We start from the raw sequence: 26,784 nt of genomic DNA, 5'->3' as shown, positions 1-26,784 counted from the left end.
TATAATACTGAAAAAATAAATCGTAGTTTATTTATTAATAATAATATCCTAGTAATGCTTATTTTTCACACCGTAACAAAGCGACGATATGACGTCATGGACGTCACGTCCAGAGATGATGTAACCGGGTAATAATTTGTTTCATTAAATTAATACGAGTAATTTGTAATATTGCTCAGTTAATAGACAGATGTCAGCAAGATTGTCAATTGCCACATCTCAAGAGTTAAAATCTTAATAGTTGTGGATATTTGGTTTAGAAAGTCCCATTGTAACCTTAGGAGTAACCTCTACGAGCGAGTGATATCCTTGTCGTACCTACCATATAATTATATGACCTACATGCCCGTTCCTTTTCCTCATTCATAAAAAAACCACTGCTCTTAAGGAGTAGTTTAAACAGCTTAGCGAAACTCTCTAAGAAAAAACTGGCTCACTCGATTGTATGAAACGTGCAGTCATTGATAGATTAACGGATGCCGGCTATAATCTTGTACAAAACGGAGATAGCTGAAATCCTCTACGTTTTAAGCAACTGTTCGCTTTCAAACTTAGCCGGATTATAGTTGGTCGTCATATCATTGTAATAACTATTTCAAACTTATGTCAAATTTTACTGCACGTTTCACTTTCATACTAAACTAAATTTCAATTTTTAACTAGGCAGTCCTCTTATTACTCAGTATTTACATCCTCTTTGGTCACCAAGCCCAAGCCAGTTATCGAGCTGATCTTATCACTTGAAACCAATGATTCGCATCCAGTACTTCCGTTGAACTAAAGCCTCCTAAAGGTTCCTCACCCGTTCTTACTAACGACGTGATTATTGTACTTGGTTTGGACGAAACGTGGCATAATTATAATAACCAACCTCCGTGGATGCGAATTTGTAACCTAAATTTATGAACGATACGGGATTCAAACCCGCGACCTGTAGGGTTTCGTCCGAGCGCTCTTTCCAACTGAGCCAACAGTTCAAGTGACTATCGTTGATAAATCTTGTATGTCTTATTCAACTCTCAGGTTGTGGCTCCATCTACTTAACAGTTGAAACCTGCTCAATCCCAATAACGGACGGAACCCGGGAAGACATCTCTACGCAACGCTAAAGAATTAACCCAATCAAAGATGCCTTGATCGTCGATCATTCGAGCCGCTGTTCGTTGTATGCCATATAATCATTGTTCGAATTATTAATATTTGCAAAACTGTTAAATAAATGTTAAATTTTTCACTATGAATATCTTTTATATTGAGTTTAGTATGAGACTTAAAAGATATGGTTTTATACAATATTTTTTTGTAAAGTTCACATTGGCCTATTAAAATATAAGGGCTTTCATATTACCTTAGTTTCAGCTCGTTTCATGCTAATTATCGTATAATAATTACATACCAATATAAGGGCAACAAGTCCACACAAGATGGACTGACGACCTGGTAAAGATTGCCGGAATAGGCTGGATGGACGAGGGCAGCGACCGGCAGGACTAATCTTCATGGAGATCTTATGCGAGAGGCCTTTGTCCAGCAGTGGACGACTTCCGGCTGAGATGATGATTCGAGCAGCAAGCTTAAAGGCTCGCTTACCACTCAAGACGCGTCTCTAGCCCAGAGCATGAACATACATACCAGTAAAAAAAAAACACTTGCTCGTAACGTCGTGTTTATATAATACATACATCAATAATCATACAGAGCTGATAGTCAGGTTAAGTTTGAACCTCAATGCAAATTAAATGTATGTAAACAATTTGTTGTTTTTTTAAAGTGATGCCCCCACTTCTGGGATTAATTATACAAATTAAACTTGAAAACAAAATTTATGAACAATGAGGGACTCAAACCCGCGAACTCTCGCTTTCTCACTGCGAGAAATTTTGTTTTCCAAATTGATTTGTGTAAATGTATGTAGACGAAGAACGGGTAGTAGAATTATTTTAAAGTATGGAACGCGTAGTATACGCCGCAGTCTACGGTCTGATCTCATGAGATCATTAACGGCTGTTCCCAATATACTATCTACAGATAGAGATAAATTACTACCTTCTACTATCACTAATTAGCTGTCAATAATCTGAAGCTGTCCCAATATACCCGATAAGTCATTCTTATCGCCTTATATTGGGACCCGTGAATTGCATATTCCATACAAACTTCTATCGCTGGTAAGCTATACGTCCTCCGAGACAGACAGCGTGCACGGATAAGGTGAGTTACCGTCGATAAGTTTATTGGGACAGAAAAGTCAACGATAGTTACCATTTTAATCTCAAGTAAGCCACAACCGAAGATAAACTGAATATTGGGAACAGCCTTTAACAAAGAGTTTATGTGGCTCTGTTGTATACAGTATTGTTATAGTACATGCATATTATTATTCACAAGTAAATAAATAACTATACCACCTTAATTTAAGATTCAAAAACATTTAATTTAATCAAATTATTCATAATTAGATACATTCAATTTTAGATACGCTCTAATTTTAACCAAGAACATGAAAATAAAAAAAAAATCTAAATATACAATATCACATACTGCCTACAAAAACTGTGTATCATTTTAAGAATTTTAGTTTCGCTAATTGATTCAATAATTTTATGTTACAAATCCAATCAGTTATTTAACCAAAAATTTATTCATGTACAAAAATTTATGCATGATGCGGCGATAAGAAAGTTTAATCTATTTTCATCGCAGGTGTGTCGCAACAGCGTTTGCATTGATCACGACACTCTCTGTACCCTTATCGGTAAATACCGCGTCGGAGCAATGACCAACACAGCACCGTAATACCGTAAAAGCGCGCATCTTAAAGAACTCTAAGTGAAATCCTTCGAGAAGCTAATAATATTTGTGATGACTTGCTCTCTTGTGTATGATAATATTATGAATATAAAATAATAGATATTTTACAAGTATTTCTCACCGTACCTAAACTTTTATATAGTCAATAGTTACTGTCAATTTAAAGACCTACCTTATGTCCTAGATTCGTTTCTTATGTGTGTTGTATTTAATTTGTTATTTTACAGTGATATCATTCACTTATGGGATTAACTGAACAAATTAAATTTGTAACCAAAATTTATAAGCGATGCGGGACTCGAAACTGCAACTATCGGGTTCCGTCCGAGGGCTCTTACCAACTGAACCAACCGTTCGAGTGACGCATGGTTCGTAAATCTTGGTATATCTTGTTCAACTCTCAGGCTGTGGCTCCATCTACAGGATCTAATTAACAATTGATAACCTGCTCTACCCCAGTAACGGACGGAACCCGAGAAGCGAGGGTTCGAATCCCGCATCGTTCATAAATTTGGTTACAAAATTTAATTGTATTTAATTATTAACAATATGAATAAACATTTAGCAAACAATACGATCATTTTATTTATAATATTATAAGGAAAACACATATTATTAACGGTTAATTTTTCTAACACTAGGCGATGAGTATTGGTTTTGATTGAGTCAAATAAGACAAAATAAATTAAAAAATCTATTATACGCTCAACATTTACAACATGATAATTTAAGTAATAGACAAATGAGAATAATAAATGTGACATATGTGTTGTACCGAGGACTAGCTCTGGTCCATGAGGTTTGTGTCGAGTCCCGCGCCACCTGCCGAGTCCTTGAGGATGGACTCGAATATCGGCTGCAGGTCGGGGAAGGACTTGATCTGCGTCACGAAATCCATCAGATGGGGGTTCTTTTCTGTAAAAAGAAATTTGTAAAAAAATTAAACCAAAATTTATGAACGATTCGGCACTCGAGCCCGCGATTTCTCGGGTTCCGTCCGATCACTACCCAAGGATTATTTAGATGATAAGAAATATAAAAATGAATAAAAATAATTATGAATTATAATATTATGCAAATGTATGCAAAATGGTGAAATTGTAAGTGGAAGTATTTAGTGAGTATTGTATAATATGTAGATGAACGTTCTTGTTTGTTATTTGGTTGAGTTCTCGTGACAGGTTTCGTCATGCACACTTAAATGTCACTTCTCGGGGCGGCAACGTAGAACGGGTAGATTTGTAAAACGATGTAGCTGTAAATGTTTATTTAAAATGAGTATTGTACAATGAGTTTCTTGCCACTTCTTCTCATTAAAGCTCAACCTTTTGCCACTGGTGGTAAATGTAAAAAGAAAAGACTTGACATTCGTATCATTTCCTTAACCTACATGAATAAAGTCAGTTTGATTTGATTTATCCGGCCAAACTTATGCCCACCTGTAACCGGTCATATTGGTGTAGTAATAACTTCCTAATATAAATTAATTGTCATGAAACAATTTCGCCGTCTTCTGCCTTCAAGCGGTGATACGCAAACATTATTGTGTTTCATTGAAGTGATGATATTATATTCAATCGAGAATGATAAGGCAGGACATGTGACACCATCACGTGAGAGTGTCCGTATAATCCCGTATATTGTCCGACCATATTGTAATAATGTTACCTACAATAAAAAAATGGCAGTTGTAGAGTTTTAGTATTAAAATTGGAAATTTCGTAATGTTTAAAAACAATCAAATTATTAATTTAAATTTAGTTTTAAAACTTTTTTACATTTATATATATTAATGAAACAAAAACACTACAATTAAAACAATGTCTAAATATTGATATTAATAAACTGTGTATACTATGTGATAGTGAGAGAATATAAATATATTTTGTATTTGACTATTTCAACAATGCACAGTATTATTATACACATTAAACTTTTCACTAAATCCATTCAATTTCACTCATAAGATATACACAGCAATAATGTTGCACAATACGTCAGCTGTATAGCTACAGATATACTGCTATAAGGTATAAGGCATTTCGGTGATACGAACTCAAGAGATTTCACCCATCCAAAATAATAAGTGTCTAACTATATATATATATATATGTATATTTAATTATTTATTTATGGCGTGCACCACACAGGAGTGGGTCAGTGAAGCGAACCGATAAGATTTTCCCCTACTAAAAAGAACCCAAGGCGGGTAAAGAAGTTTTTACTTCAAAAATTATATTGACATGTTTCATATATTTACCAGCTTCAGGAATGTGCAACAGCGCGGCGGTGGCTCGGAGCGCGGACCGCTTGAGCTCGTCCTGTTTCTCATACTCTTGCTTCACGGAGTTGGCCTTCACCTTCATGGTGCATGTCGCCCGTAGTGGCTCCACGAGGCTCTCCAGCCCTGGAGATAATGGCCGAATTAGACAGTTATCTATATATAGTATTTTCTTTGATTAACGCGAGTGTTACACATTTAAATAAAACACTTTAGAGGATTAAAACGCGTATAATTGTAACATTAGATTTTTGCGTAAAAGTTACATTTTTGTTTTAGTTAACCCGACGCGACGTTTCCATAACCTTTCCAGATCTCGTTTTCAGACTTAAAAATGTTTTATTTAGAAATCATTATAGCTAAAAAGTTCTTCCACTATAATATCAAATTATTGACAAATTTTAATGACGGACAGTAAAAATAGTATTTTAATTTGTATAATAAGGGTCAAAAAACACTAGTGGCGTGGACCACAAGCAGTACCGGTTCACAAGTTGACGTATGTTCCGGCTGTCGTTCCCATTCCCATTTGGAGGAAGAAGATGACCGCGCACACGACGAAGCCGCAAGCAACGATGAAAAAGCATTACGAACCATATTAGAAGATGAAAAAAAAGTGTTGGTGTCAGCTCCGACGCACAACTGAAGTTTACTCCTCATGAACGATTGTCTTTGAACAGGTACTAAACAAAATCAAGTCCAATAGAGTTGGTTACAAGCAGACCTACAGCTGAAGCTAATAAAAGCGTATTAATTAAAAAAAAATACAGATATTAATAAAATAAAATAACTTCTTAGTTAACAGTGATTTTACTTATGGTCAGGTACCTAATTATTAAATGTGATCAGCGCCATCTATCGAAAACCGCTAGTTATCGTCTTACTCGATGGTGTTCGATTTGGAAATACTAAATAGTTTATGAAAGTGACACTAGATGACGTTTAATCTAATATTTTTTTTTTAATTTGAACTTAGATGGGCTGTCTGTGGTTCAACGCCATCTAATAAAGTTTAGGAAACTAACGTACATTAGCCACAACACTTCTTATTGCAAAATAAAATAATTTTCAAAAGTAACGCTAGGGGACCAACAGGAAAATACAATGCTAATTGTTGCCTTATTTGTAAGCAGACAAAGTCTGTTTTTATTTAAATGAGAAAAACGTTACTATCCCTTTTGATGAGTAGGTTTTAATCTCCATATTTTTCTCACACCGGGCGCCTAATATGAAAATCGATTCTTAAGGAGTAAACTCCAAAAGGGGAAGTATAGACTCACTCTGCAACACAACAGCGGGACACAGGGTTGCGAGCCGAGCGCACATGAGGTACGTGAGCATCTTGATGTCGTAGTGGTCGCGCAGACCGTCCTCCACGTGGCGCAGGAACTCGAACACGTCGAGCCGGTCCAGGCACGTGCCCAGCAACGTGTACATGCACTCGAACGCGGCCTTGCGGAGGTCCAGGCCGTCGTCCACCGAGTGCTTGAACGGGCCCATCTCCACTTCCCGTATTAATTCTTTCTGTGACAGTATTATTGACTTTTTATACTTACATAATTTAAACATTTAGATAAAGTCTCTTATTTTTAGACGACCAATAAAAAAGGCCAGGAATATATGTTTAGTGAGCGTGACAAGCTACGTCTTCCACTCGCGATTTGTATGACACTTTGCGTTAGAGTGCGTGAATTGCTCGAAATAGAGGTTAGTTTTAAACAATTTTTTTTTCGATGTTTTTACAGCTGTTACAGTCTATCTAAATGTATAAATGATCTAAGACGTTACGAATTATCCATTTTTTTGTGTTATATTGAGTGTAAATTCCGCTCATATTTGTTTTCAATTAAATTCATCAAGAGACGACTGACTCGTACTAGAGTCTGACGAGTCAACATCCCCTGAGAGATGATAGAAAAATTACTGTCAGTTTTATTGAGGGTATGTTCCGATATGCACTGCGAGCACTGTACAGTGCTATCACTGTAGAAAAATTCGTTCCGTTATGGACTGGCAGTATACTGCCGCAGTACCCTAGAGAAATATATGACGTCATAAATCGCCGCCATATTCTACTTGAGCACTGGCATTTTTGAGGTAAGGTACTCGCAGTATTTTGATCACATGATCAGTCAAAACCACTTGAGTGCCTAACGTTTTATAAACAATACCTACAGTTTAATCACAAATATTTTCAATTTGACAGTACTCGAACAACAGTTGTGTTTTAATGAACTAGAAAACTTTAATACACTCATTTGAATGCTGCGTCAAAAAATGCGGCTGGCAGTTTACAGGATTGCGTTCCGTTTTAAATAGTTGCCAATATAACTGGCTTCACAGTATACTAAATTGACGTCACACTGTACAGTGGTCGCAATGCATATCGGAACATGCCCTGAGATTTTATGAATTTGTAATTGGAATGAAGATTTGTTACTTTTTTTTGTTTGGTTAATTATAATATAAGAAATAAAAATTAAAGTAATTATTACAATTAACTAAAAGCGTTAGGTAATTCAATTTGCTTCGGTGGCTCGGTGGTCATGTTTCAAAGTATTAATACTTATAATATAATATTATAATACTTATAATATAATATTATAATACTTATAATATCATTAATTATAAGTATTTTTTTAAATTAGTCACAGTGAACGAGTTGATTAAGTTGTGTGGCAATCTATTAATCAGTCTAGGAACTATGGAGGCTATTGTTCTTTCACCGAACGCGTTGGATGCACAACATCACGTCATCAGACAAGGACTAGGGGAAGGGGTGAAAATATCATGAAATTCGTGTGACGTAATTTATGTAGGGACCCTAATAAGTAAAAGCCACAATGCTGCTCCTGTATCGCACCTTGACTTTGGTCTCCGCGTAGATGGTGGGCAGCAACTGCGGCAGCAGGTCCCGCACCAGCGACGGCTTGTTGTGAGCGGCCGAGTTGAAGGCCACCAGCGCCACGCGCCGCACGCACAGCTCGGGGTCGCGCAGCGGCACCAGCAGCTCGCACATGCACGCGCGGAGCAGCGGGTCGATGGCTTGCGGCTGGACACGGACCACAGGGCACAGGGATTAGATCATTGATATGAGTGATAAAAGAAAGGTCCAAGATGTGATCCTTGAGGTACTCCAGAAGCGAGTTTAATTGACTTCGATAGAAAGCTCTTAACCGCAACTACTTGACTACGATTTTCCAGATATTAAGAGATCCATCAGTTGGGGCAATTAGGTCCTCGAATGGCGCCCACGTACCGGAAGGCGAAGTTGGTAGACCCCTCACAAGATGGACCGACGATCTGGTCAGAATCGCCGGAGTAGGTTGGATGAGGGCAGCGCAGGACCGATCGTCGTGCAGATCTTTGGGGGAGGCCAGTAGTAGACATATTCCGGCTGAAATGATGATGATGATGAAGAGATCCATCGTAGTAAAATACCATGGATTTCGTAGGCTTCTAGCTTGCGTAACAAGATTCCATGGTCAACCTTTTTTTTTTATGGAAAAAGGAGGACAACCGAGCGTACGGATCACCTGCTGTTTAAGTGATCACCGCCACCCACATTCACTTGCAACACCATAGGAATCACAGGAGAATTTATGGCCTTAAAGAAAGGTGTACGCGCTTTTGCTGAAGGTACCCATGTTGTATCGTCGAGATAGACGAACGAGCATACGCAATACCTTATGTTACCGTATTCCGACGCTCATACTCTCTTGACCTCAAACTTTATTCAATTAGGCTTAAACTAAGTCCTTTTCAATAGTCACTATAAATATTTCTTTTAAATTACTGAATCTACCATATGTTCGGAAAAAGTTGAGCTCGTGAGAAGAGCATACAAGAAACTCAACGGCCACTCTTTTCAATCAAATAGAGTTCTTTACACTGGCTGTAATATACATTAAAAACTAGTTTGTAAGGTGCTACATACAATATCAAATATGTCATAAAAGTAATAAAGAATAATCTGTATAAACATAAATTATCGTATATTGCATGCATCAACCTTTAGAACTTGAATTCATTGTGTGTGTAAGGATGCTTCGTGATGATGACGTTCATGATGGTCGTGATAACAAGGGAATCAAGAAACAAGAACTTTGCCGTCTCTAATCCGGTAAGAAGTGAAATAAGATTAAGATATAAGATACGTATATACCTGGTCGGATATTGTAAATTTAACTGCCGTGACAGCAGTGGTCCTCGTCAATGCTTCGGGCGATTTAAGGAAGTCTTTCAAATGCGGCAGTAAGTCTTGTGGTTCCAGTAAACATAATTTTCCTAAACATTCTGCAACCTGAAAATTTTCAAGTACAATTTTATATATTATGTACTCCACTCTTTGAGAAATAAATAATTCAATTTAAAATTCGCACTAAAATAATCGTTACTCAATTAGCATTAATGAATAGCCATTACATTTTTTATTGTACCATTGGTTTGTAGAATACATTCGCCACACAACCCATTGGTTCACAAGGGCAAAATGCGAATGACTTTTACATAATATTGTTAGGATGCTGGCGTAATGGAATCTCAACTTTATGTCTAGAACAATAAGGTTCAATATGACATAACTAGGTTTCACATAAACAACCTGTTTGCTTGTTTACTCTTTCTTGTAGATTATTTATTGTTTATCTATGTTCATAATCAATTAATTCATATTTTAGTGTTGTAATTGAGCGTCAATGAATACATGTAATGAGTTATTGGTACCTAGTAAATAGTGTTTTACTGGCAGCTAGATAAATATTTAAGAGAAATACAATTTTATTGGGACAAAAAGGGCAATATGTTGGCCACCTTAAGTGAAGCGTCCTATGCCGTATATTATATTGTAAGCATTTGATATGAGTCGTATAATGGATTGGATATTGCCGCCACATCGCAATATGCACTTCACCAGCAATATCTGTACGTGTTCTTAATCCCCGGACATATTTGTACAGTTAGTTCCCTTAATACATACCACGTTCCGCGACCCCTCCTCCGCACACTGACAGTGTTTGGACAGCTGCACCCAGATCTCGGGTATAAACGGCCTCAGCGCCTTTACTCCTTCGGGCGTTGTCGACTCGCACGCTATTATCTATACATAAAAATAATCATTGACGCATTTTAATACAAACTGTCTAACTCCAAGCTAGACCTAGCCAGTGCTAGGCAATAGGTTTAAAGATATTTATTTCTCATTAAAAACATAATATTGTCACTAACATGAGAACATAAAAATATGATGTAATAATTTATCCGCCGTTCTTTAGATGTTCAGTACATACATATTACACATTATAGTACTTATTCTTCTTCACAAAATTTAAGATTACACACTTTTACAGGGCACTGTCACATAACAAACAATTTCAGACATGTGTTTTATAAAAACTTTGAAACAATATAGTCTGATAGCTCACGTTTAAATATTTTTAGTGACTTAATCTTTTTGAGAGATGAAGGTAGACTATTAAAAAGTTGTGCGCCCTCGTAAATAAACATACGCTTGCCGTAATTTGTTCTTGTCTTAGGTAGTATCAAGTAGCTGGCTCGTCTCGTGCTGCGTTTAGACGCATGTTTAGTTTGGGTGAGTAAGATTGATGTATGGATGGAATTATGTAGAATTTTTTGTATCAGTATACATTTATGGTATGTGTAAAGTTGTTTTATGTTCATGAGGTTAGTTTGTTTGTATATTTTAGATGTAGGTGTTAAATAAGCGAAACGAAATAACATTTTTATGAGTCTATTTCGTATTGTTTGCAATTCAGCTAACTTGGTTTTTTGAGCACTGCCCCATATTTCAATTAGATATGTAAGGTGTGATTTAACTAATGAATTATAGATAAGTATTCTAACTTTGCGGGGTATCGAACGAACTATGCCACGAAGTGAACCCAGCAGAGAAGAGAGTTTCTTTTTAACATATTCAATATGGGCGCCTCATGTCAGTTTACTGTCCAATAGTAATCCCAAATATTTCTCAACGTGCTTTTCTGTTAAGGGAACATCATTTACTTTTAAGGGTTTATAGGGAGGTATTGGTTTGTTCTTCGCACTAAAGATAATATAAGAAGTCTTTGTACCATTAATTGTAAGTAGATTTGATTGTAACCAATTGGAAAGAACATTAAGATCCCTTTGATTTTGATATGTTAAAAACATAATGTCTACATAAATATCTATAGCTATACATATTATATCTATACATAAATATAATGATTGACGCATTTTCACACAAATTGTCTAGCTCCACAAAAAACATAGGCAGTGCTGGAGAATACGCAATGCTCATAAATACTTAATATTTGACTCAGTGTATTGATATATATTGTACTTGGGTATTGTTCAAATGAAAGGCGTGCGCACAAGGTAAGCGTGGTTTAATGACTGAAGTTAGTACTACTCGATAGTCGATAGAGAGGCGTAGACAGTGGTAGCAACTTGTAACTAACTTCACAATATACACATAAGTATAGTTCAAGCGAGAATTTAATAGTAGGGGTGTGTGTGTGTGGTATACCTACCATACCACGACACCCGCAACGTAATTATGTATTATAAAAGTTATTGAACACAAATTAAATTATTAGATGCCCACTGTACTGCTTACTGTCGTCACGCAGAAGTATCGGAAGGTTCGTCCCTGCACCAATCTTAACTTTATCTAATTTACCAGTGGGAGGATTTTTTGCACAGGATGCCGGCTAGATTACGGGTACCACAACGGCGCCTTTTTCTGCCGTGGAGTAGTAATGTGCAGGCATTATTGTGTTTAGGTCTGAAGGGTGACATAGCTAGTAAAATAGCTGGGCAAATGACCCTTATCATAGCTCAAAGTGACGAGCACAATTATTGGGTTTTTCAAGAATCCTGAGCGGCACGTCATCGTAATGGCTTGTTTGGTTTCTTGTCACAAAAAATATTATTAGGTAGATGTAATGTTACCTCTCTAAGCGAATGCAGTAGCAGATACTGTCGCTTGGGCTGTGCGTCGATCTCTCTCAGTATGAAGGGCAGGAACTCCGGCAGATTGCCAACCGCCACGGAACCCAGAGCATAGCTCGCTGCCGACTTTACTTCTTCTGATGATGGCGTAAACGAGTTTAATAGAACTTCCTTCAGGTTCGGTATTGAGCTGAGATCCCTGTTGATTATATAATTAAGTATGATTTAAAAATGTAGTTTACAAAGTATTATAAGTTTTTTTTTTCAATAATAAGTAATTTGAAGTATCTACTATAGACAGATATGAAAAGCTAACTTAAATACAGAGTACAGAGTAGCGGAGTCACACCAATTAATATGAAAATTCGGTAATCTGTCGCACTCAATGCAAGTAAATTAAAAAATTAAACAATTGAACAGTACTGAACTTTAAAACAACAGTAAAGACTGCTTTATAAGGAGTGTTAATAAAAAGCTAAAGGAAGGTATAAATTAAAAGTCACACACGCACAAATACCACGTCTTATTATACATATTGTAAATCTATTATTAGAAGAAAGTACAATAGTATTATTATAACGTAATTTATGAAATAAGGGACGAGAGGACGTTCAGCTGATGGTTATTGATACGCCCTGCTCATTATAATGTAGTGCCGTTTAGGATTCTTAAAAAAACCCAAAAAGAGCGGCACGACAACTGCGCTCGTCACTTTGAGACATAAGATGTTAAGTCTCATTTGCCCAGTAATATCACTAGCTACGGCGCCCTTCATGCCGAAACACAGTAATGCTTACACATTGCTTCACGCCAGAAATAGGCGCCATCGTGGTTCCAATAATCTAGCCCTCATCATGTGCAAAGAAGCCTTCCACTGGTGTTGTTATACTTATAGATTATTTACTTTGCTGCGTGTGTAGGTATGACAATAAAATGTGGAAAAACATTCCCTTTCGGTTTATTAAAATACATTGTAATAACACGGACGAGTAAAAAAAGAAGGACCCGTGATATTAGCAAGTGAAGCACCGTTATGCTAATGTGTGTGCGGTTACGGGGGATACTACTTACACAATTTTTTCTCCCTTAAATAATCATATATGGCCACAAATACAGGGTGGCGCAATAGAACGTGCATATTGCATCATCTTTTTTCGCGGGGTGAAAAGTGCGCGGGCGGGGGGAGTCTGCATCGTTGGGTAGGCAGGCTCATGGAGTTTTAGTCACTATGAGTCACTTCGACGGGAAGCGTCGCGCATTTTGCGTGCGCGCATTTTACGAGAACTCTCGTTCATACATCGTTACTAGGCGTTTATATTGTTCTGAATATGGACTACAGCAAATTAGTGAAGCTCCGAGTGCTAATTTAATTAAAATATGGGTACAGCGTTTTGAAGAGACTGGTTCAACGTTTAAACCTCAAGCAAAAGGTCGTCCAAGAACATCCAGGACCGACGACAATATTTATTTATTTAGGCACACAAACAAACTACAATAAATTTTGAATTAAATAATATAGTATACAATATATATATATATATATATATATATGTGTGTATTTACATATCTGTATTGTAGTTCACTAATAGCGTGCACAGCATGCTTTTTACAAAGGTAACAAAATTTTAGTATCTGAATATATATAAACATAAAAACGAAAAATATTAAACTATACATAAACCATTTAAAATGATTACAATATTGTGTCTTATAAATATAATTTCAAATATATTATTTTTTGACAATATTCTTGAATTCTGCCAAACTTTGACTAAATATGTCTAGGTTTTTATTTTTATGAGATAATTCATTATAATATCTACACATACGCACAAGGGGATTATAATACGAGGTATTATTTTTGTACACACACAGAGAAAAAGTCCTTTGTGATCTGGAATTATGAAAAGTGTTAAAATTAAGCGATTGAACGAGATAGGGCGAGTCAATATTGGAATTTATTATTTTGTAAATAGTCAATAAGTCATGATACTTTCTTCTGTCCTCCAAAGATAAAGTTTTGTATTTAGCCAGCCTCTCCCGATAGTTATGAAGAAGCCTTCCTGTGCCTTCTCTGTATGATAATATTTTCAAACACTTTTTTTGAACACTTTCAAGCCTATCGATGTGAACAGTGTAAAACGGAGACCATATACAACAACAATATTCTAGAGTACTTTTGATAATTGTATTAAATAAATATAATAAACAGAAATTGTTGTGAAATTCCTTTGAAACTCGACAAATGAATCCGAGAAGCTTATTACTTTTGTCTATAATATTCTCATAGTGAGGTCGAAATGTCAATTCATCGTCAAAAAGTACACCTAGATCCTTTACGATTGATTTACGATTAAGTGTTTGAACTGACAGTGTGTAATCAAAAAATATTCTGTGCTTTTTTCTTGAAAAAGACACAACACTACATTTGGAAATATTTAATGACATTTTATTTATGTTACACCAATTTGCTAATTCAGTCAAATCCTTTTGTAAAATCGTGCAATCATTGGTATTAACAATATTATAATGAATTTTTAAATCATCAGCATAGAGTAAGCATGGACATTTAATCTTCTTGATTAGATCATTGATAAAAATGACAAAAAATAAAGGACCTAGGTGTGATCCCTGAGGAACTCCAGAAGTGACTTTAATTGGACTCGATAGAAAGCCCTTGGCCGCAACTAATTGACTACGATTTGCCAAATATGAAGAGATCCATCTGAGTAAATTACCGTGAATTCCGTAGGCTTCTAGCTTGTGTAACAAGATTCCATGGTCAACCTTTTCGAAGGCCTTAGAAAAATCTGTGTATATAGAATCAACTTGTCCACCATTTGAAAAGGCGTTACATAAGTAGTTTTTATAGACCAGTAAGTTGCTAGTGGTAGACCTATTTCTCACAAATCCATGCTGCTGTTCAGAGAGGAAAGGTCGAAAGTGATTGTAAATATATTTGTATATAAGAGATTCAAAAACCTTGGCCATAGCGGATAAGATACTGATCGGTCTATAATTTTCACAGCAAGCTCTATCGCCGCTCTTAAAGATTGGGATAATGTGTGCTTTCTTCCATTCATCTGGGAAGACTCCAGTAGTTAAAGATTTATTGAATAAGATTCCCAATGCATTGCTAATCTCATCCACACAGTGAATTAGAAACATGGGGGGAATACCGTCGGGTTCAGCTGACTTATCCTTATTTAGGTTTTTAATTTTTTCTCGCACCTGCCCCTCAGTAATCACAACTTTAGCCAAAGTGTCACTATTGGCAAAATCAAAGTGTATCTCAGTAGATCCTGAAGGGGTTGAATAAACAGATCCAAAATACGAGGAGAATAAATTGCATACCCCCTCACCATCGACTGAGGTTTGATTGCCATAAGTTATATTTTGGGGAATAGCAGGTCTGCCCTTTTTGTTCTTAGTGAAGGCCCAGAACGGCTTAACACTGTTTTCTTTTAAGGAATTTGTAACGGAAGTGATGTATTTATTGTAACAATCCTTGGTTAGAATATGACATCTTTTTCTCAAAAATGAAAAAGTATCATAGTCCCTCGGATTTTTATATTTTTTGTACAGAGTGTGATATTTAAGTTTTTCTTTTACGCAACGTTTTAAGGCTGGACTGAACCAAACTGGAAATGCCTGGCTTTTAGATTTAACAAAAGGAGTATGTTCCTTTATTATATTAAACAGCATATTGTAAAATTTATATATACAATTATTAACATTTGTATCACATAGTATTTCATTCCAATCTACTCGTGCAAGTTTGAATTTAATTTGGACAAAATCGCATTTATGGAAATTAAGGCGTGCTTTTCCTTTATCCTGTAGAGGCTTCACAAATTTATTTCCAGTCTCTATAACCAATACAGGATGATGCAAATTCGGTCTGGTCAAGGGGTCACCTCCCGAAACTTGTATTGTTTCAATAGAAGAGAGAACTAAATCCAAGTATCTATTATTTTTGTTAGGTATATTATTAAACTGCTTAAGGTTACAAAGGTTCATTGTATCAATTAATTGTTCTGCTCTAGAATTTTGTGGTTTAGTTGGTCGTAGTACGGATAGTGAGCTAGAGTACGTCCAAGTAACACCCGGAGTGTTAAAGTCCCCGATGATCAAAAAACCTTCAGTGGGTGACTCCAGTAATATCTTTTGTAAACTTGAATGAAAACTAGATATATGTTGCGAATTTAAAAAAGGTGGTAGGTAACACACACAAATATTTAGGTACTTGAGGTCTTTCAAATGCACTTTAATCCAAATATCCTCAAATTTACTTTCAAGATGCTGAATTCTTACCGCATTTAAAACCGTTTTGACGCCTATAAGAACACCTCCCCCTTCATTTTTATGGATAATAGTGCTGTTACGATCACGGCGAAATACATCATACCTGTCGTCCAACAGCTCACCGTCGAAAACGCTATTATTAAGATTAGTTTCAGTAAGACATATAAGGTCAAAGTTGGCATTAAGATTATTTAAGTAAAATTTTGAAATTTTAGTTCTTATTCTATTAACGTTTTGATAGTATATTAGTACCATTTTTAAAGTTTTATATAATCCAAGTATGTAGACAAAAAATCATTGAGTTTATATAAAAAAAGAAAAGATAAAAACCTAATCACTCTAAATTTTTAAGAAAATCTAAATTTTTTACTCTAATGGCCTGTGAGTCATCTTTTTTCCGGAGATAGATATAGCCATGGTTTACCCAACAGTATTTATAACCTTTTTCTATACGAAATTTTCTAGCCGCCGAGTGTAATAACTTTATTTTAGGTGATAAATGTTCCGAGACATATACATAGCTCTTATCACCAGGGATTCCCAGATGACTAGTGTTCTGCTTATTTTGTGTGTGATTTTTATTGAAGCGATGCACAGCAGATAATACTGTGTCCCTTTGACGAGGCGAAGACAGTGTTATAAGAATATTGCGTGGTCGATTGGATGAAGCGTTAATTTTGGGAACGCGACGACACGCTCGAATATCAGTGTCACCCAAATTTATTTGCAATTCCTTACATAATGTCAAGAAGATAGCTTGGACATTTTCGTTTTTCTTTTCAGGGACATTTTGCACTTCCAGATTATTATCACGAGAAATGTTCTCTAAAGTAATTAAGCGATTTTGTATCTCATTACACTCAGACTTTAAACGGCTTTGTTCAGATTCTAAGTTCTTAATAATTTCATTTTTGTCTGAAATGATTTTCTTGAGATCACATTGTTGGTGGTTCAAGAATTCTGTCGATTCAGTAAATTCGTTCTTAAGTGTATCTAGCAACTCTTCCTTTAGTATGGGCAAGACCAGATTTATCTCACTTTTAATCATAGTTTTAACCTCTTCTCTAAGAAGACTTTTTAAATTATGCATGAATTTTGAATCGGGTGCAAGCTTCGTATCAATCAATGAACTTATATTATTTAACAATTATTCATTTAAGGTGGTACCGCGTGGTGAACACTGTGGTGAGATATCATGGGTGAACTCCGTTTTATTTTTATTTATGTCTCCTTCAACTACTGGAGTCTCCGAGATGTAGCTTGACCCTTTCTTACCACTCTGTTTGCAATAAGTGCACCTCCATTTGGCTTTATTCATAGGCAAAATCTTAAAGAACTCAGTGTCACTCATACCAGCACACAGGGAGTGAAAAATTCCAGAGCAAGTTTTGCATTTCAGATAATTATCTGAGTTTGTGTTTATAGGTCTAGCACATTCTTTGCATTTCATATTGAAGTTAAGTTAATTGTAAGAATAACAAACGTCGTAATACCAACAGGTTAAAAGTTCTCGTCCAAAAGGTCTTAAGCGTCGTGCAACACGCGTCGCTTACGCGTTTTGACCGTACACCTTTAACTTCACTCGTTCACTTTAGGCAATGATAATAATTTAGATATTTGATACACTTTAACCAATATTTAATATGTAAATGAATTAATTTTATCAACTGTATATATTGTTGATATGCACTAAACGAATTTAACACTAAACTCACTTTCAAATTACACTTTTGTTGTACTACGTGTCACAAAGATGTTATGTTTTCTTACTTGACGTGTTACCTTGACGGAAGCAAGATGCGAATATTGAGAGAGTTATGCAGTCTGTACGAGGAGATCCACAAATGTCTACTCGCAAGAGATCGTCTGTCTTACACTTATCGAGACGAAGTTTGCAACGAATTTTAAACTTGGATCTTAAACTGCATCCTTACAAGCTGCAGTTAACACAAGAATTGAACGAGTTTGACTTCGGAGCAAGGGTCGCATTTGCTAATGAAATGCTTAATCGATTTTCCAATTTTGACAATATTCTTTTCTCAGATGAGGCCCACTTCCATATCAATGGGTTCGTAAACCGTCAAAATTGTCGTTACTGGAACAGTGAGAATGCCAAACTCAAGCACCAGAAACCACTGCATAGTCCTAAAGTGACAGTATGGGCAGCATCTCTGGTAGAGGAATAATTGGACCGTTTTTCTTTGAAAATGCGCGGGGGCAAAACGTCACTGTTAATACCGAACGCTATGTTGCGATGTTGGAAGGTTTTTTGGCTCCAGAGCTTGAAAATTCAAGAATAGTGAATTCTAGGACTTGGTTTCAACAAGACGAAGCTACCTGTCACACATCAAATGACTCCATGGCGGTTGTGAAACAGATGTTCCCTGGCAGACTGATTTCGAAAAGAGGTGATATCCCATGGCCCCCACGTAGTCCAGACGTGACGCCTCCTGACTTTTTTTTGTGGCGATACCTCAAGAACAAAGTCTACAGCAATAATCCGAAAAACATCGATCAGCTCAAGGAGAATATCCGTGGTGAAATGGCAGTAATTACACCAGCATTACTAAAGAAAGTTTTCAATAACTTCCGTTTGCGATTAGAGGAGTGTCGTCGTATTGTCGTAATCATTTAGACGATGTTATTTTTAAAAAATAAACTTCAGTTATTTTTTAATAATACCTCAGTTTTATTTTAACTATACCTTTTATATTTATTTTTTAATCAATATTTTAAATATGCACGTTCTATTGCGCCACCCTGTACTTGTATAGTATCGATTTTACACTTTTTCACAACGCATAGCATTTTTAAAATATTTTATTGAGACGCAAACTGATCTGTCACAGGCGATGACAATTCTCATAATGGCCGCCTATCGGCTTGAAGTAGTGTAAGAGTGTGCGTGGGGCTATGTATGTTACATGTTAATCGGCTTTGGTGCTACACTGTTAAGGTGACAGGGAGTCCTTATTTTTTTACTAGTCCGTGTGTAATCTATCTATATGTATAAAAGAGAATGTATGTTTGTATGTTCCCTAATAACTCCAAACCACTGATCGTATCGGCATGAAACTACCACCATTCGATGCTAAATTTATCCTAGATGGCTTATGGCTACTTATTTTTTTTATTGTTTAATTTATTTCCTGTTAAAATTCGCCCAGCTAAGCGGGCGGGATCGGCTAGTAAGTAAAAATGTACATCATACCCATAATGGGAGTGTTCCGAAGAGCTGTTCAACCTGATTTCTGCCGCCGAATTTCACCTTCGCACAACACGCCACAAGTTACGATATCATCCCCACCATCTGGATGTGTGGCGGTCCTCCACAGTGCGGTTTTCAAGAAGCTTTCTTCCTCGTACTACAAAGCTGTGGAATGAACTTCCTTGTGCGGTGTTTCCGGGACGATACGACATGGGTACGTTCAAAGGCCGGCAACGCTCTTGTGATTCCTCTGGTGTTGCAAGAGAGTGTGGGCGGCGGTGATCATTTAACACCAGGTGACCGTACGCTCGTTTGTCCTCCTATTCCATAAAAAAAAATATGTATTGAGGTATAGTGTGGTGTACGTACATGTGTCGGCCGATCTCCGCGACGGCCAGTAACGCGAACATGTGCACAGTGTCAGCGGGCGGGTCGGCCGCGTCGCGTAAAAACGCGCGCGTCGTGTGGAGGGCCTGCTCCGCGCAACCCGGGCCTCCGCCTCCCACCACTACCGCAGCCACGCACTTGGCCAGCGAGTGGTACGACTGGGACATGGGACGTGATAAAATATAATAATAAAGCTCTGTTCAAACTGAGGCGAACAACGCGCGGGAAGCGGGACGCGTTTTAGCGTAATTCGCTCGCTCGCTTAGCCTCTCAAACTGACGCGACTCCCCGCGTGTCATTTTTGGTTCTACAGTGGAGAAACATCATGCGAGAGTGAGATAAAACAATCCCGCCGGGCGTCTCGCTCTTGTTTCGCTTCAACTTGAGCGACTACTCGCGTCAATTTAAACACGTCCATACAAGTCAGCTGACACAATCGGCGCGAGCGACTTCCGTCCCGCGTCTCGCGCATTATTCGCCTCAGTTTGAACAGAGCTTAATATTTATTTATGCAACTGTTATGTTATAAGGGAGATAAAAACACGAATGTGGGATTATAAACGGAGACGAGTGTGATAATAGTATTACACGAGTGTTTTAATACCTAATTATCAACAGTTGTTTACAAGATTTTATCTACACCAAATGTCCTGATAACCATTACATCATTCAAACAAGTGTTGTAATGAAATTCAGTACAACATTACAACACTCGTTTGGATGATGTTATGGTTACTAGGACCGGCTTTTATAATGTTAGCAGTAAGTTAAATGTTTCAGAATCTTTTGTAGAGGATTCATATTATGGGTGTAAATAAACTTATATACTTAACTACCGGACCCCACAGACGTCTAAAAAGTTTCTAAAAATTGTTATAGTTATTTTTACCACACAAACTTTTTTTAACAATTCTTTTAAATTTCGAAACACATTTGTTTTGTACTTTTTCTGGGATCGTGTTGTAAAAGCATATACATCGCTATATAAAAGTCTTATAACTCGACCTAACCGAGTAGTAGGCATAACATAGTTTATTCCTATACAATTGTTGGTAGCGGCGACTGGTTGCGGTACCGTGGTGTATTATTATTATGATTGTGCGCGCCTACCTTCAACTCAAAAGTTAAGGAATAGAATCAGGGCTAATAACTAGGAAACGTGTTACTGTGCCGAGATTTAAATTATATCCTCGAGACCTATTACTTTTAAAAGGCGTAGGATTATCAGAGGGTTTAGGCAGGGTGCTTTAAGTGAAAGGTATTTTAAGACACCCCCAGCCTGATTCTTACAATAGATTCGCATTCCATAAGGATGTGTATGGGGTCTTCTTCTTCGCAGCAGAATCTGCACAAGTTTGATTCACTACCCTTTCGGGCTAGGTACCCATTCAGCTTGCAAATATAGCCCAAACACATACCTGTTTAATATGATGAGCGGTCGCATTGTGCTCCGTGGGTCTGTGTACCGGCGCTATCAACAACGCGAGCAGTTCCCGTCGCGAACACCCGGCTACGTCCGCCTCTACCAGGGCTGATAGCACACCCACCATCGCCTTCAGCGCTCCACCTGACCATTTTTGAAGACAAAATCAATGTAAAATAAACTTTATTCAATTAGGCTTAAACTAAACATTTTTGAATAGTCACTATAAATTACTGAATCTACCATATGATCGGAAAAAGTTTAGCTCGCGAGAAGAACATACAAGAAACTCAACGGCCACTCTTTTCAATAAAAATATTTACAGTGTAATACTTTGTTCGATAAAAGTATTTACACTGTTATACTTTGTTCGATAAAAGTATTTACAGTGTTATACTTTGTTCGACAGTACGGAACCTCGAGTGATATCGAAACCTTGCAAGAGCGGTGAGTTAGCGAGCGCCAGGATGTTGGGCGTGAGAGCCGCGCGGGCCTCGTGCGTGAGCGCAGCGGGACAGCGGCGGCACACGTTGGATATTAACGAGAGCGCGGTCTGGGCGCAGTGCAAGTCAGCTTCACACACCAGCGCTGGCACTTCCACTAGAACCTGCAAACGTCCACAGATAGAACAATCATATAACATATCTTTATATATATTAATTACGTGTCACGTTGTTTGTCCGCGATGGACTCCTAAACTAATGAACGGATTTTAATGAGGATTACTTCATTGAGTGCAGTCTAGTGCAACTTGAGAGATCGGACAGTTTTTATTTCGATTTGGGACCCATGATTATTTTTTTTCCAATATTTGTTTCGTATGGACTTATTTTCTATGAAAGAATTTAGTGACGCACGGTTTGACAGTAGCACTGTTTAATCTTCAACAATTTCATTATAACAACAGCATGTTTTGAAATATTTTTGGCAAATTCCTAATAGTATTTTTTTATTATTTACAGAACAACGTCTGTCGGGTCAGCTAGTATATATATAAATATAAAGAAGCAATAAGTAATCCAATCGAGGTATAGCAATTGTGAAAAAGTGTCTAGAAAGTAAGCTACAGGGGCGTGCATTTGATATAGGCCAATAGACATTGCTTACCTCAATAAAAATCTAAACTAAAATTATATAGCACTAGTGTTGAAGTTAATTTAGTTTAGTTTGGTTCAATTATACTACAATCAAACTTCTATTATCCACCCACCTAGTAAGTTTTACCTTACGCTAAGCCTTAGGTAGGCAGTGTTACAGACGCAATATTAGCAACTCCTACCTTACATAGAGATTATTTAATTCGTCGAAAGTTATACGACTATATTAAATATTCCAAAAACATGTCTTCGCAATTTAACTGCGTAAGGCAGGGGTACTCAAGGTTGAACTGCTGGCGATCTGCCTTAAAATTGTTAGACTACGATGGATCGACTCTGAGAGACTTTTAAGTATCCGTGATGAAGGACTGTCGCCGAGGTGGAGTGTAACGATGACATAGAAATTACTTTTGCGCACAGTAATATGCATTTTTTTAGTCAAACTAAGTGTAGGTCTGCTCTAAAATGTCAATGAAAAAACTCACAAAACTGGTTCTTACAAAACAAACGCGTTCTAGTGTCTAAAGTTCTAAACTTAACTAAAGAGTGACTTCGGATGTTGAATCTGTATGACAATGCATGTCCGGAACATACTTTTCATAAGATGGTACGTAATTACCGATTTTAGTAAACAAAATCTGTAAATAGTTCTATATCGGATTTTTTTTCTCGAGATCGACTCAAAAAGCACATGCGATCAACCGTATGAGCCCCCCTGGCGTAAGGTAATCTAGCCTTCTGGCCTATTATAGGCCCACAGCCTAAATCTTAACAAATTATGTCGCGACTCGCGAGGTAAGTCATAACCAACGATCCCACATCTGTCTCACTCATTCCCATGTGCACGGTTATAACCTGTTTCGCTCTTAAATATAATCAATGTACAAATAAGACTTTACATCTTGTCTCACAATGACGAGCGCAATTTCGTTGCCGCTCAGAATTTTGGTTTTAATCAAAAACTATGAGGGATTCTTGATTTCACTTACCATTAGATAGAGACTGCTTGTCTCGACACTTTATATTAGTTTTTATGAGCACACATTGTGCAAAATAATTGCGATACATTATATAGTTAATATTACCTTACTCAAGAGTTCTATACTTATAGCGTTGCTATAATTCTGCACTAAAGTATCTAGCAGCACCAATGTCGATAGTTTCAAAGCACGTTGATTCTTTCTCAAGAACGATCTCAAGATAGGCACAGCCTCACACTGAAAAACAAGACGATTTTAAATCTATTATATTGACAAAATATACTTTAAATCATAATAATATGACAACCACAAACCAGTATAGGTCTCAAATCGATGCGAAGCGGAGAAGAAGCGATTTTAGTTAAGGCTTTCACTGTTGTCAGTCTTGTAATCTCATTGCGCAATCTTTCTAAGAATATAGGTAAGCATACTGGAAGCTCAGTCTGAAATAAAAAAATAAAATATTTCATTTCTGTTAAGTTTATTATTTAAATAGACCCTGTTACCCTACCCTAGAAATATATCCTTGAAAAAAAAGAATTATCGAAATCGGTTGGCGCTATATTGAGTTATTCGTAAATTTAATCACGCACATATTATAGCAACATAAGACTGTTATGGTTTTCTCATGGTTGCCATTGTCAGATCTACACCAAATTGGAAGCACCAGCTTTCAAATAAAAAAAAATATCAAAATCCGTCCAACCAGTTCAGCAAACATAAAAAAACATACCGACGAATAAAGAACCTCTTCCTATTTGGAAGTAGATTAAAAATACATTTTGATTAAAACTAAAATTGCATGCATGATTAAATTTAAAAAATCAATATTCCTTGAACAAAAAAGAAATTGTAGTTAATCGTGATTCACTATTCCTCATAGTTGAGGATTTAGCCAACCACAATAATTTGTGGATATTATATAATATGACCGTATCTATAACAGATGTAAGAATGATGTCAACCTCTATCATGAAATAAAATTCCATTAAAAATATATTTATACTAGCTGACCCAGCAAACGTTGTATTGCCGATATTAAAATCGCGATACAAAAGTAACTGTTGATCGTAGATGGGTGATCATCATAATCAAACACATATAAAAAAAAATGAAAAAATAAAAACAAATTTCGTGTGGACCACCCTTAACATTTAGGGGGATGAAAAATAGATGTTGCCCGATTCTCAGACCTACCCAATATGCACACAAAATTTCATGAGAATCGGTCAAGCCGTTTCGGAGGAGTTCGGTCCCGCACACCGTGACACGAGAATTTTATATATTAGAAGAGGGCAAGAGGCTCACGTGATGGGAATGCTGAGGAAACCGCCAAAGGACATTCTCTACACCAGGTGTCCAGAGATGCGTTGCCGGCCTATAAGTTGGAACTATGCTCTGTTCTTGAAGATCCTTAAGTCTTATCGGTTCGGAAGAACAGCAGCAGTAAGTGGCTGTGCGAGGTAAAATAGAGCGGGTGTGGAATGCCAGACGTCAACGTGATGCGAGTGGTATTTAGCATTTTGACGTCCGATGGTGGAATTCAACCCGAACAGCTCCTCTGAGCACTCCCCGTGATAAATGCGGTAGAAGATGCAGATAGACACTCACATCTCTACGCAACGCCAATGACTCGCAGATGACTTATATTGAGTCATAGTTTAAAAATATTTTTTTTAAATTGCGCCAGTTATTCTCGGGCCTCATTCATTCCTTCTCGAAAAGCAATAGACCCTGACTTTCGAAGTGATAGTGAAAACCAATTTAAATAAATATTTGAATTTGTATTTGACATGGAAACAGTGCTTAAATTAATTTGAAAACAATGCCTAGTATTTTCTGACCAGAAACAGAATTCCAAGAATTTATTGATATGCATAGCAATATACAAATCAATGTATTGTTGACCAGTTGTACAAGAATAATTAATGTTGCAATGCATATACAAAGAAAGTATGTATCATATACTAGCTGACCCGGCAAACGTTGTTTTGCCATATAAAGTATAATTCACGCGATAGTTTTATAAGTAATAAAATATTGCCTATATTATAGCCTGTACATCATTTTGTTCTATTGTCAATAGTTTTTGCAGCGCACGCAAAAATAGGTTTTCGATTATACACCTTGTGTTACAAAATAGCAATTTTATTACGGATCCCTAATTCTGAAAAAAAAACATAGCCTATAGCCTTCCTCGATAAATGGACTACCCAACACTGAAAGAATCATTCATATCGGACCAGTAGTACCAGAGATTAGCGCGTTCAAACAAACAGACAAACACTGCAGCTTTATAATATTAGTATATATTTTTAACCAACTTCGAAAAGGAGGAGGTTCTCAATTCGATTAGTATTTCTTTTTATGTATGTATACCGATTACGCTGAGATTTATGATCCAATTTCCGTGATTTTTGCCATTTGGTCCCATAAAAATTTGACATAGTTTGGCCCGATTTCCTAAAGACATTTCTTTACGGATTAATTTTGTTTACGCGGATGATGTTATTATAATTTATGTACTGCTTTTTTAAGGAGTTTTCATTTAGTTTGATTATATATTATTAACCCGTTCACCGAAACCTACTACTATCAATAGAAATTATAGTATTTTAATAATATTAAAGATAGAAAGTTTGAGTGTGTTTGTTGCATCATTTTACATTTTACATATTATATTGTAATTGAAATGATTTGTAAATCTTGATATAAAAGAGTGGCAATGAGTTTCTTGCTACTTCTTCTAATTAGCTCAACCCTTTACGAAGTAGCGGTAGATTCAATAAAAAAAATATTTTATTATTTTTGACATTCATAAGTGTAATTTTCGTGACCTACTTGAATAAACTGATTTTGATTTGATTTGATATAAGATTTTCATAAGAGTGAGGTGTATTGAATTAAATCTCTATGAAGTCGGTTTTTTAACGTAGTTTTTTTAAATTAATTGTAATGTTCATAGCATGACCTTGATGGTGGTTTCTTACCTGTAGAAAGTCACCAAAATGGCATATCAACTGTCCACATGTTGCAATCGCTCTCTCCTTCACTTCCTGGTCCATATCGGTGGCCCGGAGTCGCACCAGAGTACGGGAATACATTGCCGGTATGAACTGCTGTAGTTCTTCTGGTGGGCTCTCTACTTGGTACTCATCAGGGATGCTTGATATATTATCTATTTAACATAAATTATAACAGTTAATCGTTCCATAGAAATTTTAACAATTGCCTAGCAAATTATCACTTCTTCTTAGCACATTATGAGAAATGATAGTAATTCTATTTAAAAGTTATTTTAATGAAAAATATTACCACCTAATTATGGGTAAATTTGTGGA

At 36.6% G+C, this 26,784-nt stretch overlaps 1 protein-coding gene across 1 annotated transcript in view; it reads right to left on the bottom strand.

Annotated features, from left to right (window-relative positions):
* Positions 1–3,492: 3,492 nt before the first annotated feature.
* LOC126969401 (cullin-associated NEDD8-dissociated protein 1) overlaps positions 3,493–26,784 on the bottom strand; it is a 35,223-nt gene continuing 11,931 nt past the window's right edge. Inside the window, exons 12-24 of the mRNA XM_050814796.1 lie at positions 26,434–26,621; positions 23,758–23,886; positions 23,549–23,680; positions 21,802–21,973; positions 21,362–21,510; positions 19,926–20,101; positions 12,044–12,242; positions 10,071–10,190; positions 9,258–9,395; positions 7,956–8,144; positions 6,373–6,616; positions 5,072–5,218; positions 3,493–3,726 (exon numbers count right to left, since the gene is read on the bottom strand). Coding sequence (XP_050670753.1) covers positions 3,593–3,726; positions 5,072–5,218; positions 6,373–6,616; positions 7,956–8,144; positions 9,258–9,395; positions 10,071–10,190; positions 12,044–12,242; positions 19,926–20,101; positions 21,362–21,510; positions 21,802–21,973; positions 23,549–23,680; positions 23,758–23,886; positions 26,434–26,621 — 2,117 coding nt within the window. The 3' untranslated portion in view covers positions 3,493–3,592. The remainder of the gene's footprint in view (positions 3,727–5,071; positions 5,219–6,372; positions 6,617–7,955; positions 8,145–9,257; positions 9,396–10,070; positions 10,191–12,043; positions 12,243–19,925; positions 20,102–21,361; positions 21,511–21,801; positions 21,974–23,548; positions 23,681–23,757; positions 23,887–26,433; positions 26,622–26,784) is intronic.

This window comes from Leptidea sinapis, chromosome 18, assembly GCF_905404315.1.
Source record: "Leptidea sinapis chromosome 18, ilLepSina1.1, whole genome shotgun sequence".
Taxonomy (NCBI): domain Eukaryota; kingdom Metazoa; phylum Arthropoda; class Insecta; order Lepidoptera; family Pieridae; genus Leptidea; species Leptidea sinapis.
The sequence above is the reverse complement of the archived record's forward strand: the minus strand, read 5'-3'. Positions and strand labels throughout refer to the sequence as shown.